This window comes from Triturus cristatus, chromosome 10 (assembly GCF_964204655.1).
Source record: "Triturus cristatus chromosome 10, aTriCri1.1, whole genome shotgun sequence".
Taxonomy (NCBI): domain Eukaryota; kingdom Metazoa; phylum Chordata; class Amphibia; order Caudata; family Salamandridae; genus Triturus; species Triturus cristatus.
Genome location: NC_140593.1, coordinates 632,858,963 through 632,873,592, shown reverse-complemented (window position 1 = coordinate 632,873,592; position 14,630 = coordinate 632,858,963). Strand labels below are relative to the sequence as shown.

The 14,630-nt window shown below is 48.8% G+C and overlaps 1 protein-coding gene across 2 annotated transcripts in view; it reads left to right on the top strand.

Annotated features, from left to right (window-relative positions):
* Nucleotides 1–14,630, top strand: part of GTF3C1 (general transcription factor IIIC subunit 1) — a 1,956,011-nt gene that overhangs the window by 1,604,893 nt on the left and 336,488 nt on the right. For both annotated transcript variants that reach the window (XM_085632176.1, XM_085632175.1), the window contains exon 33: nucleotides 9,614–9,900. In XM_085632176.1, the coding sequence (XP_085488302.1) occupies nucleotides 9,614–9,900 (287 nt within the window). The remainder of the gene's footprint in view (nucleotides 1–9,613; nucleotides 9,901–14,630) is intronic.

Below are 14,630 nucleotides of genomic sequence, written 5' to 3'. Positions count from 1 at the left end.
TCAACTTCGTCCGTCGGTGGCCACAGTGATAACGGATGCCTCTACCCTAGGGTGGGCGGCTCATCTGGGGGCTCTGGAGATCAAGGGTCTTTGGTCTCCAGAGTAAAGTGTGTCTCATATCAAGCTTCTGGAATTGCGGGCGATACGTTTGGCGCTCAAGGCCTTTCTCCCTTCCCTTCATGGTCCGTCGATTCAAGTCCTGACGGACAACACTACCGCGATGTGGTATGTCAACAAGCAGGAAGGAGTAATGTCGTACCGTCTCTGCAGAGAGGCGTTGCGGCTTTGGTCCTTGCTTGATGGCGAATCATTTGGCCGGGGTGTTGAATGTGCGTGCGGACAGTCTCAGTCGGCAGTTCTCCGCCGACCACGAGTGAAGGCGTCATCCGGAGGTAGTTCGACACGTCTTCCGGATGTGGGGGACTCCTCGGGTGGATCTGTTTGCTACTTTTGAAAACGCACATTACCCGTCACTCTGCAGTCTCCTGTTTCCGATGCAGGGGGCGTTGGGGGACGCGTTTCAGTTGAGTTGGCGCTCTCAACTCCTTTACGCGTTTCCTACCATACCCTTGATTCCTCGGATTCTGAGGAAGATTCACTAAGACCAGGCCCAAGTCATATTGATCGCCCCGTATTGGCCAAGAAGGGAGTGGTATACAGATCTTCTTCACCTCTCAGCGCACCCTCCGCTCCGTCTCCCTCTCAGGGCAGACCTTCTCTCGCAGTCGCAGTCGCAGGGGCAGGTTCTACACCGCCACCTCCAGAGCCTGCACCTTCATGCCTGGAGATTGAACGGGGCAACCTGAGTTCCTTCTCTCTCCCACCTGATGTGGTGGATGTTATTTTATCGGCCAGGCGACACTCCACCAAGTCCATTTACTCCTACAGATGGTCAAGATTCGTTAAATGGTGTGGAGAGAGATCCATTGACCCTTTAAAGTCCCACTTGTCGAATGTTCTTCAGTTTGCTCTTTCCTTAGCTCAGCAGGTTTGTGCTGTGGCCACGGTTAAGGGCTATTTGTCGGCCTTATTGGCTTTTCTGTGTCTACCTGATCAGCCGTCTTTATTTAAGTCTCCTATCATTTTGTGATTTATCAAGGGCCTTACCTATAGGTTTCTGCCTACTCCTTTTGTTAAGCCCCAATGGGATCTTAATCTTGTTTTAACTTTTTTGATGGGTTCCCCTTTTGAACCCCTACATAGCTGTCCTTTGAGGCTTTTGTCTTTTAAAACAGTCTTTCTGGTAGCCATTACCTCAGCAAGGAGGATGAGTGAGCTTCAAGCTCTTAGTTCAGAACCCCCGTTTTTGACCATTGTTAGAAATGAGGGGGCTCGGGTTGGCGCAGGTAAGTACCAGCGACAAGCAGGGACCCCTTTCCTCTAGTCAGGGCGAAGGATGACTCCTCAGAGTAACCCATGCTCACCCTCTAGGTGCGTGGCGCGAGCAGTCATGGCTAAACCTCAGGCGTACATGGTTAAGCAATTGCAATTATACATACAGCAAACCCCTTGCATGCACCACAAATGGACACCAATCAGTTTGTATACGAAAAATGGATTTTTATGTAGTTTCAGCAGATTCAGTACAAGGCCCAGTAACGGTGAAACGGTGGGGCCACAATTTCTATAAATACGGAACAAGTTCTCTTTATACGGAAAGTTCTTAGGCGGGTGACCAGGTGAACTGCGGGCCTCCGCGCTGAAGCGGCAACCGGGAGGCACGCGTCAGATGACAGGGAAAACAGAACGTTGCGGACCGTGGATCCGATGCGAGCTCGCGGTCGAGTTCGTAAGTACAGTACCTTGTTTCTTGTCGTGAAGGCGGGTGCGGGATTTCAGCGGCTCTTCGTTAGAAGGGCGAGGCGGCGTCCGGGGCTCCCGCACTTCAAGAGGGGGATCTGATCCTTCAGGCTCACAGCAAGAGCGGGGGTGTTTACAGGTGGCAAGTGAACAAAGCGGGGCAGCCAGGCACGCAGTCTACGTCCGGGCCGTCCGAGGCTTGAGGATGCCCACAACGCCGATTCCGGCGGGAGGGGTGAAGGTGCACAGCGAGCCTCCGGCGAGCGAGGTGACGGGGCAGCCCAGCACGGCGTCGGGAGAGCGGCTCAGATCGAGCGAGGCTCTTCCCAAGGCAGGGGCGGCTAAGCAGTCAGGTCATGGCTCAAGGAGGGGCTGGGGGGCACAAGAGTCACGACTCTGGCGAGGGAAGGAACACCACGATCCAGCGCTGGGCGAGTGAAGGTCAGGTTGAGCCCAATGGTCCTGGGGCTCAGTTCAGGGGGCAAGCTCGCTTCCAAGCCCTTGGAGATCGTTTTGAAAAGGTTCCTCTTCTCTCCTTTGGAAGCAAGGTCACCACTGCAGGCCAGTCCCCCAGGATAGGGATAGTCTTCCTCCTTAAAGCTTTCCCGGTGCCTCCTCCTATGGCAGAGATTCTTCTTGGGTTCTTGGGTCAAAAGCGGATCTGGTTTCTTAGGAGCAGGGCTCCTACCTTTATACTGCATTTCCTTTGTTCTCCCAGGCCAGGGGGGGCCTTGCCTAGTTCAGTCCGGTTCTGGAGCACTTGTTGACGCGATGCAGGCTTCTTCTTTCAGAGTGCAGGGCAGAGTGATCAGACGCTCCACAGGGGGCGGAGCCAGCATTGTGGTGGCAGAGCACAGTCCTATTCAGAGTCCAGGTGTATTCCTCCCACCCATCTACCTGTCAATCTTCCTATTCACCACCAGGCTACCTAGCCCTGCCCATCTGGGTTCCCCCAGCCCTGACACTCACGCAAGCCAGACATCAGATACAAATCACGCAGAGGCGGGCTGAAATGGTTAGGCAAGCAAAGGCCAACTTCCTAAAAGTGGCATTTGCAACCGCAGAATATTAAAATAAACCTTACGAAAAGATGTACCTTATTATTCCGAGTTCAGGCATACTAAACTCGATCTTCTACCATGTTTTCTGGGTCGGTTAGGATCATAGGATGTAACAATGTTAACCGCCCATTCTGGCCTATGAGAACAGGGTAGCCTTACAAAAGTGAACAACGGAAATGGCGGTTATTCACTATTAGGACATGCCACGCATCTCAGGGCTTGTCCTACCTTATGCTTACAACGCACCCTGCCCGTGGGCCTACCAGAGGGGTGACTAACATGAAGTTTAAGGGAAGGTTTAGGGACTGGCAAGTGTGGGCACTTGCCAGTCAGCATGTCAGTACCATACTGCACGCGGGTTCTGCAATGGCAGACCCTAGACTCATTTTACCAGGCCGCTTCTGTGGGTGGCACAACCAGTGCTGCAAGCCCACCAGTGGCCTTTGTATTTGCACGCCCTGGCACGCCTGGTGCACTTTACTGGGGTCTGACAGTAAACCAAATAATCAAATCATGGAATCCAACCAACATATACATTTTACATAGGGAGCACTTGCACTGTGGCACTGGTTGGCAGTGGTACAGTGCGCTGAGCGGCCAACACCATAAAAACACATGAGGCACAGCGACAAAAAGTGGAAGGGAGACTCACACCAAGGTGCCAGGTCTAACAATCATACATGCTGAGAGGATGGTCCTCAGGACCAGGGCTGCTTTTCTGTCCAAGGTAGTTACTCCTTTTCATCTGGGGCAGTCCATAACTCTCCCTGTGTTTTATCCTCCCCCCTCACCTTTCCAAGGAGGAGGAGAGACTTCACCGCCTGGACCCTAAAAGAGCGGTTCGCTTTTATTTGGACAGGACAAAGGACTTACATTTGGACGATCAGCTCTTTGTGGGCTGCGCTGGACGCTCAAAAGGCAAAGCTGTGCACAAGCGCACTCTATCCAGGTGGATCATCTTGTGCATCAAGATCTGCTTCGCCCTTGCTGGTAAGGAACCACCTGAGGGTATTAGAGCTCATTCTACTAGGTCTAAGTCTTCCACCTCTGCTTTAGCCAGAGGTGTTCCTGTGTTGGACATTTGTAAGGCAGCGACCTGGGCCTCCCTCCACACTTTCGCAAAGCATTACTGCTTAGATTCCGAAGTGAGGAGGGATGGCCACTTTGTGCGTTCTGTTTTGCAGGACTTTTTGGTATAAGAAAGGTGGACACCCTCCTCCAGGAGTGGGACTGCTGTGGGAATCTATTCATAAGGTGAGGAATCCAAAGGCAGATGTATCCATCAGAAGAACAAGTTACTTACCTTCGGTAACGCTTTTTCTGGTGGATACAGTATCTGGCTGTGGATTCCTCACTGACCCACTCTCCTCCCCATTGTCTACTTCTGTATACCCTAAAGGATGCCTTATTTGGCTTGTTTTACATTGTATCTTCTTTCTATCTGGTACAGTTAGGAAATGCTGATGTTCTTTAACTTTCCTGTTTGATTTTGTGCTGTGTATATTGGTTCAAATGTTGTGTACTGTGTATACTTTGAATCTGTTTTCGGTCCACCTGTTCGCCTCAGAGGCACGGACAAAATGGGTGGAACTGACGTCATCACGCCGACGGGGCTCTCTTATGGCCCTGATGATGCCATGCGGAGTCGCGAGAGGAGCAGACGTTCTCGGCGGCGTGGAGAGCTAGGAAACAATTCCGCGGAATGCTGGCGCAGGGGATATTCATAAAGTGAGGAATCCACAGGCAGATACTGTATCCACCAGAAAAAGAGTTACCAAAGGTAAGTAACTTGTTCTTTTATACCGGGAAATTACAGTTATGCACACATCCATTTTAAACATTGGCTTTGCCAATATGTGTTAGCCATGTTGTACACCACCATGGCTGCTGTTCAGCATGGCTGAAAGTTTGTGCGGTAAAGAAGAGTGGCTTGGAGTGGAGTGTTGTAAAGTAGGGTAGAGTGCAGTGGCGTAGAGTAGAGTGGTGTGGAGTGGAGTGTCATGGAGTGTAGTGGTGTAGAGTGTTGTGGAGGGAGCAGAGTGTCGTACAATGGAAGGTCATAGAGTGGTGAAGAGGGAATTGCGTAGAGTGGAGTTGATTGTCGTAGCGGGGTGTGGAGTAGTGCAGGAGAGTGGAATGGCATAGAGTGGAGTTGAGTGGTGTGGAGTAATGTGCCGTAGAATAGAGTGGAGTAAATTGTAATGGAGTGTCCTAGTGGGAGAGTGGGGTAGTTGTGTAGAGTGTTGTAGAGTGAAGTGGCATGGCATGGAGTGGAGTGGAGTAGAGGTTAATGTAGTAGATAGTCAGTGGAGCATATTAGAGTGTAGTGTCGTAGAGTAGCGTTTCCTCGAGCGAAGTGGCCTAAAGTACATTGCTGCAGAGTAGATTGGTATAGAGTGCAGTGCATAGAGTAGAGCGGCAGAGTGCACTGTTGCAGAGTAGACTGTTGTAAGTGCGTAGGTGTATAGTAGAGTGGCGCAGATTGCATTGGCGTGGAGTGCAGTGGTGGTGAGCGGTGCAAAGTAGAGTGGCATAGAGTACAGTGGTGCCTAGTAGAATAGAGTTGCATAGAGTGCAATGGCGTATAGTGCAGTGGCAGAAAGTGTTGTTGAGTAGATTAGTGTAGAGTGCATTGGTTTTGAGTAAAGTGGTGTACAGTGCATTGGCATAAAGTGCAGCGGGGTAGAGATGAGGTCAGTGTCACAGAGTAGGGTGCAGAGTGGGGTTGACTATAGTGGCATAGAGTAGATTGTTTCAGATTAGAGTGGAGTGGTGCATGGTAGAGTACAGTAGCATAGAGTAGAATGGCGTAGAGTGCAGAGTAGACTAGAGGTGCGAAGAGTGGATTGGCATAGAGTGCACTGGTGTAGAGTGGAGTGGTACAGAGTAGAGTGCATTGGCATAGAGAGCAATGATATAGAGTGAAGTGGTGTTCTGCGCAGTGGTGCACAGTAGAGTAGAGTGTTGTACAGTAGAGAAGAGTGGAGTTGTGCAGAGTAGAGTGCAGTGACGTAAGGTGGAATGACATGAAGTGGGGAAGTATGGAGCAGTGCAGAGTGACTGCAGTGGTGTGGAGTTATGTTATGTTAGCCTCCATTTATAACGCGCACGGCTACTCGAAAGTGTCCCGGCGCGAAAGCCAAATGGTAGAGGAGGGAAAAAGAAATGGCCTAGCAAAAGATTACTTAAATAGCAGGGTTTTTAACTGTTTTTTTTAACACCCTGAGGCTCTCAATATTTCGTAATTCAAAGGGCAGGGCATTCCAAGCCCTGGCCGCTTTACCGGAAAGAGAGCTACCGCCTAACCTAGTCTGGCGCAACCTAGGAACCACAGCAAGGCATTTGCCTGTAGAACGAAGATGTCGAGACAGCTCATAGAACGAAAACCGTCTCCTAAGGTATCGAGGCCCCACCTTGTAGAGGGCACCATGGCCTAATGTCAGAGCCTTGAACCGTACCCGCTACTCAACGGGGAGCCAATGTAGATCTCGAAGGTTCTGACTAGCGCTCGATCTGCCTGGCATACCCAACAAGGTTCTAGCGGTCACGTTCTGGCCAGTCTGTAGCTTTTTTAGCTGCTATGCCGGGAGACCAATGTACAGGGCGTTGGCATAATCTAACCTTGACAGGATGAGCGCGCGAGTCACCATTTCCTTAGCCCTTTTAGGTAAAAGAGGCAAAAACTTTAGGCGTTTCAATGTGCCGAAGCACACACCTGCCAGTTTGTTAATCTGCGGCAAAAATATCAAATCCTCACCAAACCAGACCCCCAGATTTTTTGCTGGACATCCGGAAGAACTAGGCATAGGATAGCCCACAGGCCAAATATCTTCTCTGAAATGTGGGGGGAAGGAACCATAGAGGAGCACTTCAGATTTCTCCTCATTGCACTTCAATTGGGCCATTGCTAGCCACTTAAAGACCTCAGCAAGACAATTCTTAGCAATGGTCAGAGAGGAGTCCATTTTGTTCCACGTGAAGAGGAGCTGGGTATCGTCAGCATAGGCTATGATCTTAGCACCCAGCTCCTCTGCCAAGTAGACCAGGGGCGTCATATAAACATTGAACAAAAGAGGGCTCAATGTAGAGCCCTGGGGGATGCCCGTATTCAGACTTTCTAGGAGTAGAAGAAAAAGGAGGCAACCATACTTGCTGTGATATATTGGCAAGGAAGGATTCCGTCCACTTCCATACCTGCCCAGAGATGCCGATGTGAGACAACCGTGCCAGAAGTTGTTGGTGAGGCACGGTGTCAAACTCAGCAGAGAGATCTAAAAGCACTAATGCTGCTCTGCCGCCAGCATCAAGACACTCTCTAATAGCCTCCGCCATCTCAACCAAGGCCGTCTCAGTGCTGTGGGACGCCCTGAAGCCCGACTAGGCGGGGTGGAGGGCGCCTGAGGTCTTGACAAACTCAGAGAGTTGCTTATGGACAGCTTTCTCACAGACCTTTGCCACAGCTGGAAGAAGTGAGATAGGACGGTAGCTAGACGGGATTGTGGGATTAAGTGAGGGTTTTTTCAGCAAGGGATGAAGTTTTGCCTGCTTCCACTCAAGTGGGATCATAGCGGTCTGAAGGGACATATTAACAATGTTGTTAACTTCCGGGTTGACTATATCCGCAACTGCCGCCAGTAGCCTTGCTCTGCAGGGGGTCAGTAGGAGAGCCTGATTTGAGTGATTTAAGAATAGTCAGGGTATCGGACAGGGGAATAGTAGAAAATTTAGCCAAAGAAGGGCACACTAAACCCAGCCTTACAGATTTAGGATGGAGCTGAATCTCCTGAGGCTGGTTGACGGGCCCAAAGCTATCCTGTATGGCTTTAATTTTGTCAGTAAAAAAAAACTGAAAGCTGTTTGCACCAATCATTAGATCCAGGAGAAGTCCTCTGTTCAGCTCTGGGATCAAGGAAGCTTTGAACAATTGAAAATATTTATTTTGAATTATTTTTTGATTGGGCAATGCGCTCTGCAAAATAATGACTTTTGGCAACCTTCACCATAGAGTAATAGTGGAGTGGAGTGGTGCAGAGTAAAGTGGAGTAAAGTGAATCATGTATGGTGTGGTAGTGTACTGCCATGACAGACAACATATGTTCAGTGCAGTACCTACTGTTTACGTCTGACAGTACTAATAAGAGGATGCTAGTAGAGTATGGCTTACAGTAGGTCTGCCTAGAATGAAGTTAACAGTCGATATGTGTACGCCTGGCAGCACATAGCACAGCATACAGTATCTATCAAAGGGTATGTTGGCGCAATCAGTGGTTGTATTTTCAATAGCATTCATCTTTGCAAGAAAAGCAATGGAAAAAAGTTTACTAAATATACAAAAGAAAATAGGATGGTTTTGGAAAGCGGCTCGGCATACACTCATCTCTCACGTAAGCAGGAAGGATACACTACGAATGCGATGTCCTCTGTGGAAATGTGCTTCTCTGCTGGAGTTCCACTGTAATTATTAAATACATACCTCCTTCCAAAAAGAAAACGTTACTGGGCCAACTGGAAAGTAAAATGTAAAGGAATAAAAAGGTTCTGCAGAAACAATGAAGGCATTACGGGCAATCCGGGGTTAAATATTGCAGAAGGCAACAATTTGATGAAGTAGGTTATTGGAGTACAGGAATGCAGCGAGTGCCTCCAGCTCTGGGTTGGGTTCCTGGAGATGCAACATGCTCACCATGGAACTGGTGCAAGGGGTACGCAGCATTCTCGTAAACTATCTAGATGTAAATGGTGCAACATTCTAGGTGCTTTTATTATTTGATATTAAAAAGACAGAAAACGCATAAATCTACAAGACAAAACCCATGCCTGGGACCTCAATTTTTTTTATCTGAGGCATTCTGCAAGGATGGTTTTTAAATTAATTACGTCGTCTGCAAAAGGTCAGAGGACCCGGCGTGGTCCCCGTTCTGGAGTGTGTATGATTTAGTTCCCAGATCTCCTTGGAAGAAGGCGATCTTGAATTTGAGTCTCCATAGACCTGATGGGTCACCTCTGACGGGTTGGTACATCTCTCCTAGCTATCATGCAATTAATTGCTCCTTGGTTAATGTTCAGAAACCAGCTAAGACTAAGGTACGAAAAACCCATGGAAAATGTGCTTAATCTGCCACTAGTCTCCAGGTGCAGGTTTTCCGAAAATCACTTTATCAACAGAACAACGATCGGTCAGCGGTATTTCAGCATTAAAAAGGTTCCCGAGCTAGGGAGAGAAAAGTAGAAAAGGGAAAGGTAATAAAAGGAGTCAGCAAGGATGAAAAACAAGGAAAAAAGCGCAAGCACTATGGAGGGAGCAGCAATGGGGAGGGGGGGATAAATAGTACCTCACTCACTTCGGGAGCAGCAGACTGACACGGATTAACTTGAATCAATTTGTGCTTGGTCCCAGCTCCACAGAATTAACCGGAAATGATGTTTCACATGCTCTCACCTCTTAGGGAGCCTGTAAAGAAAAGTGAAGTGAAGACAACAAATGGTAAGCAATGTGTGTGCTCCAAGCCCTTTTCAGTTTAGTTAGATTAACGTTCCACTTGATAAATTGCAAGTCTGCTAATGCATAGACTCCCTATCTGCACTCACACAACTTCTTTTACTTTATTTCCCGGTGTGCTCGGGGATTTCCACAAGGTTTGAAATGTGAAATAATAGGTTAATAGTACTAAATTTACTATTTTAATGATGTTATTTAATATACGTTTGTTATGTTACAGTTTTAAAGCAAGCTATCTCTTAATCCACCTCAGGCCTTTCTGTTGCTGAAGATTTAACAGTGGGAATTTCCTGTTTACCTGACACTTTTACAAGATTGCACTGTATAAAAAAGGAAAAATGCAACTTGATGACCTTTCTGAATCAATGCATTGAATATTTCGGATACAACCAAAAAGATGTGTCTGCAGTTCTTGAAATTCGAAGTGCTATTGAAGCATGCTCCCATTTTGGTGTGGCCAAGTCAGACCTTGGAAACATGTTTTTGAATTATGAAGAGAAACGCTCTGGACGCACCAGAATCTTGCAGGAATATATTCAGGTTTGTGTTTAGTTGTGATTTTGATTTTTGAATCTTTGCCAACATTGTTGTGTTTCTGTATATATTTCTGTATAAATGCGTGTGTGTGTATATATTTCAGTCATCTATAGCAATTCTGTAGCTATGGTTAGATCAGAATTTACAATAAAAAGCCATTTTCTATTTTGCAAATTAATTTTACCACCATTCTAATCTGCACAAAGCTTTCCAAAAAAGGATTTAACTGATTTAAGTTCTGTATGGCAATTTTTGTGGCTCCAGTATTCACAAATGCTGCCTCGGGGTCAGCAAACCCTTCGAAAAAGGTTTTTGGACATTTGTTGGGCCTCCTAACTGGTTAAAGCACATGGGTTTGGTTTGTGAACTGTGCTGCAGGTCAGGGAAGGCCCCAGGAGCCCCTATGTGATTGTGAAAGTAAAAAAGAAGAAAAGGGTGGTGGTGTGCAATACCCAAAGGACAATTTCAAAGAAGTAAGATGTAGTATATGATTACAAAAAGCAGAAATTCACTCAAAAAAAGCCACAATTTAAGTGATGTTATGGCAGGAGTGGTTATAACACGTTTAAAAAGACATCTACAATTCACTTAAAAGCACAGTTCAAGTTAAGTAATGTTTACAATCCAAAACTAAAAGCTACAGATATTTGCCAGTTTTGATGAGCTAATTAAAACTCATGCCTCTGGCATGCAATTCTCATGTCTTCAAACATGACATCACTTATATCATCCATGATACCACAACAAACAATAGTTCTGATTTGTCTAATGATATGACAAAATATGTTGTTATTGACATCTTTTATAGCTGGAAAGTATTTCTTTGTACGCTGTGCTTGTGTGTGTGTGTGTGTGTGTGTGTATGTATGTATGTATATATATACATATATATATATATATATAGATAGATAGATATATATATAGATAACGAGAAAATACTTAACAGTGTGATATGTGTCTATATTGTCATTGAGGGGTTCTGGTGACATTTATAAATCATGAGGTGGGGGTGTGTGTGTGTGTGTTTCTTTCGCAGAAAAAGCCACAGGTTTCGGAACCGTTGTAGTTAGTTGGACATTTCACTCGTACCAAACCATAGAAATTCGGCTGTTATAGTTAGTTGCATTAACTATAAGTCGCGCTCCTCCAATGCACTGCTGATGACGTCACATATTACATCACTCATGACATGGTCAGTGACATCACTAATGATAAATCAAATGACATCACTGAGTGTTTTTCTGAAAAGTTTAACAATGTTATCTATATATACACCAAGGTGTATTGAAGAATGAGTGGGTGTATGAGGGTCTGTATGGATGATTTTGTGGGTGCATGACTAACTGTATAAGTGAGTGATTAAACGTGTCTTAGTGAATGCATGGTTGAGTGACTAATCTGTGTGAATGTCTGTCATTTGGTGTGTAAGTGGCTGCATAGGTTGGTGAGTAGCTACATGAGTGTCTATATGGGTTAATGATTGGTCGTCTAAGTACCTGTATGGGTGCCTGAGTGTCTGGTTGGGGGTGTGTGACTCCCTGCATGGATGTGTGAGTGGGTGATTGACTGGGTGTATGGGTTCATGAATGCGTCTGAAGGGCTGTATGGGTGGTTGTGTGTGTGTATGGCTATGTTGGTGAGTAAATGGATGTCTCAATGGTACATGTATGAGCACGTGAAAGGTAGTATATGTGAGTGTAGGACTATATAAGTGACTTTATATGAGATTGAGTGATTGTGAGAGTGGCTGTATGGATGAATGTGTGCTTGTGTTAGTGACTGTATAAGAGAGTAAGTATGTGACATCAGCGTGGTCACATAAGACCCACCCCGGCGCGCCTACGTCAGTTTTTTCCTTTTCCGCGTGCAGCGCGGATCCGTTCCTTGCTACGGGCCTGTTTCAGGCCCCCCTTTCTTCCATTCTTTTTTGTGGGAGCAGTGTGCGAATGCCTTCAGGCTTTAAAATTTGCACGTTTTGTGAGCGTCTTATGTCGGTGACAGACCCTCACCGCATTTGCATGTGGTGTTTGGGGGAGGATCACGGCACCTCGGATTGTGACTTGTTCCAAAAGTTGAAGCCGGAGTCGCGGCGGGAGTGTCGCATGAAACTTCTCTCGGCGCGTCTCTCCAGGTAGACGTCCTCCCCTCGGTCTGCTTTGGCGGACGGCTTCAGGTCCAGCTGTGGTCGTCGTCCTCGCCTTTCTCTGATGTCACGTGAGTGTCGCTCCCCGGTGGGTAAGTGTTGCAGTACGTCCCCGGGGGCTGGTTCTCGGCCTACCGGGGGCGTGGACTCTCCGCGGGTGATGCGGCCCCGCGTATCGTCCTATCCAACGTTTCTCGGTGTTGGGGCATCGAGAGTCCAGACGGAGACTTACGCTGCGGCTTTGCAGGCCTCGCTGGTGTCTCCTCCTCCTTCCTCTCCTGGGGCGTCGGCGGATCCCTCGCCTCGCGTAGGGCCCTCTGCGGTGCCGCCGGTGGCTCTGGCCCTGCCACCGACTGGGTCGGAGCCAGGCTTGGAGGATGTGGTGCTGTTGGGGTGCGGCTCCTCTGGGGCACCTCCTTCAGGCCACGGCGTCTCTGCCTCGCTGCAAACCCCGGGGGGTTCCCTGTGGTATCGCGGGAGGTTGCCGAGGCTCAGGTCGCATCCCCGAGCCCCTCTCGGTCCCTTGGCAGGGTGGTCCTGTCTAAGGCCGAGGTGATGGCGCCGGCAGCAGCTGGACCGTGCGGAGCCACAGGGGTCAGTGGCCCCTCCTCGTCCCGCTCCGGGTCGAGGGCAGACCCCTCGTCCTTCTCCGGGCCCCTCTAGTACCTCCTCACAGGCAGCTGCCTCGTTGGCGGGCGAGTCGTAGGTTGCATCGTCCCTGGTGCCGCCACAGGGGTTGCCGGGCGACCTTCGCCTCCTTCTGGGCCGTGGCCAGCGGAGGGCTTCGGGCCCCTCCTCGTACGGCGAATTCGTCTTCGGACGCTCCTTCTTCTCCGGAGGCAGGCTGCATTTTGGTGTCGTCCTCCCCGGAGACTGGTCGCCGTGTGGTGTCTTTTTCACCGGCATCGAAGGGTGGCTCCCAGCCCTTTCTGCGGCAGGGTTGTCCGTCGGAGGAGCGGCAGGTCCCTCATTCTTCGGCACCTCCTGACTTCCAGGTCTGGCCCTTGCCCGCCCCACTTGGCCTCGGGGACGGCTGCCTTAGTTTGCAGCCATTGCCCACGGAGGAGTTGCTTTCTCCACCGCGCGGCCCTACGGATGCGGGTGCAGCCTTCACTCACGCGGTGTCCACGGCTGTGGGCATCCCACGCATGGGCGACCCGGTGGCTCACTTCTTGGCAGACCATCTGTTGGAGGTCCTCCACCAGGGCTCTGGTGGGAGGGAAATCTTGCTTCCCTTTGAAGGTTCGCTCCTTTCTGCCTTGACAGGGGCTTGGAGGCATCCTGCCTCCGGGGACCCGGTGCCTCCGCATCTTCTGCATCGGCACCTTCCGATGCCGCGTGACCCGCCGTGCCTGTCCGTTTACCCCTCAGCCGCCAGTCCCCTTCTGCGGACTGCTTTTCCCTCCCTACCGCCCCTGTTGGCCCTGTCGTCCAGGGAGGCCCGCTGGCTGGACTCTTGGGGATGCAACATTTTTGCCTCGACCAGCACGCCCCTGCGGGCTCTTAACACCTTGTGTGTGCTGGCTAGGGCCTCCTCCTGTTTGTGGGACTCGGCTGAGTTTCTGGGGTCTGCAGCGTCCCAGGAGTCTGCTCAGGTGGATTTGCGGCACTATGCGTTGGATGGCCGGGAGCTTGCGGCGTTTATTCTCCGCTCCGCTCTTGTCGTCTCTGAGGCGCTGGGCCGGGCCATGGCTTCCTCAGTTGCTCTCCGTCGCCATGCTTGGCTTCGGGACGGCGTCTTCTCCGAAAATTTTCGGGAGAGGCTCATTGATCTCCCATTTGATGGCAGTCTGTTCGGAAAGAATGCTTTATTTGGATATAAAAATAACCTTAAAAGAACACCTCAAAATTACAGCAGCAATACATGGGACAATAATTATTAAAATCTTCAAATTACTTAAAAAACTTCACTGATGAGTGAATGATAAAAAGCAGAATGTGCAAACAAAAATGACAGTGACATATGAAATGCATTCGATTTCGGGTCTTAACAATCAGCCATAAATGCAATCCAATGTTTCATAAAGTAACAGCAGAATATACAGTGTAGTCAAATAGGATCAATTTTAGCAGCATAAAAAGGGTTGCAGTGTGGTACGGAATAGCTCCTAAAAGATAGCGTAATGGCGAGCCATTCCCGTTACTATCCGAAGGTGCGGTATGCATGTTGTATAAAGATTGTAAAAGCAATATTTAGAGCTGTGTTATCTGGCATTAATGCTGCAATAATTGCTTGTCTACACGTCCGGATTCCCAGCCTGTTCCACTCAGGTTTCAATTTACGTCTACGTTGTGACATAAAAGTGGGACAAAGGCATACTATGTGTACCAGGGTTTCAGGAGTCGTGCCGCACCCTCTGCACATTACTCCTGCTGACAGACGGCGCCAGGCGGACATGTCGTTTAAAAATTGCTATTCGCCCAGTCTGACAGCCATAAAACTGAGTTTTAGGTGCAAGGAATAGGTACAGGATAGGTAGGAAGCGGGGGATAGGCGACCATACGAACTCAATGTAGCCCACGCGTGTCTGCGTTTGGCAAAGTGAGCTTTGTCAATAAGTAGGGACCTCGTTCAAATACATTTCTTAAT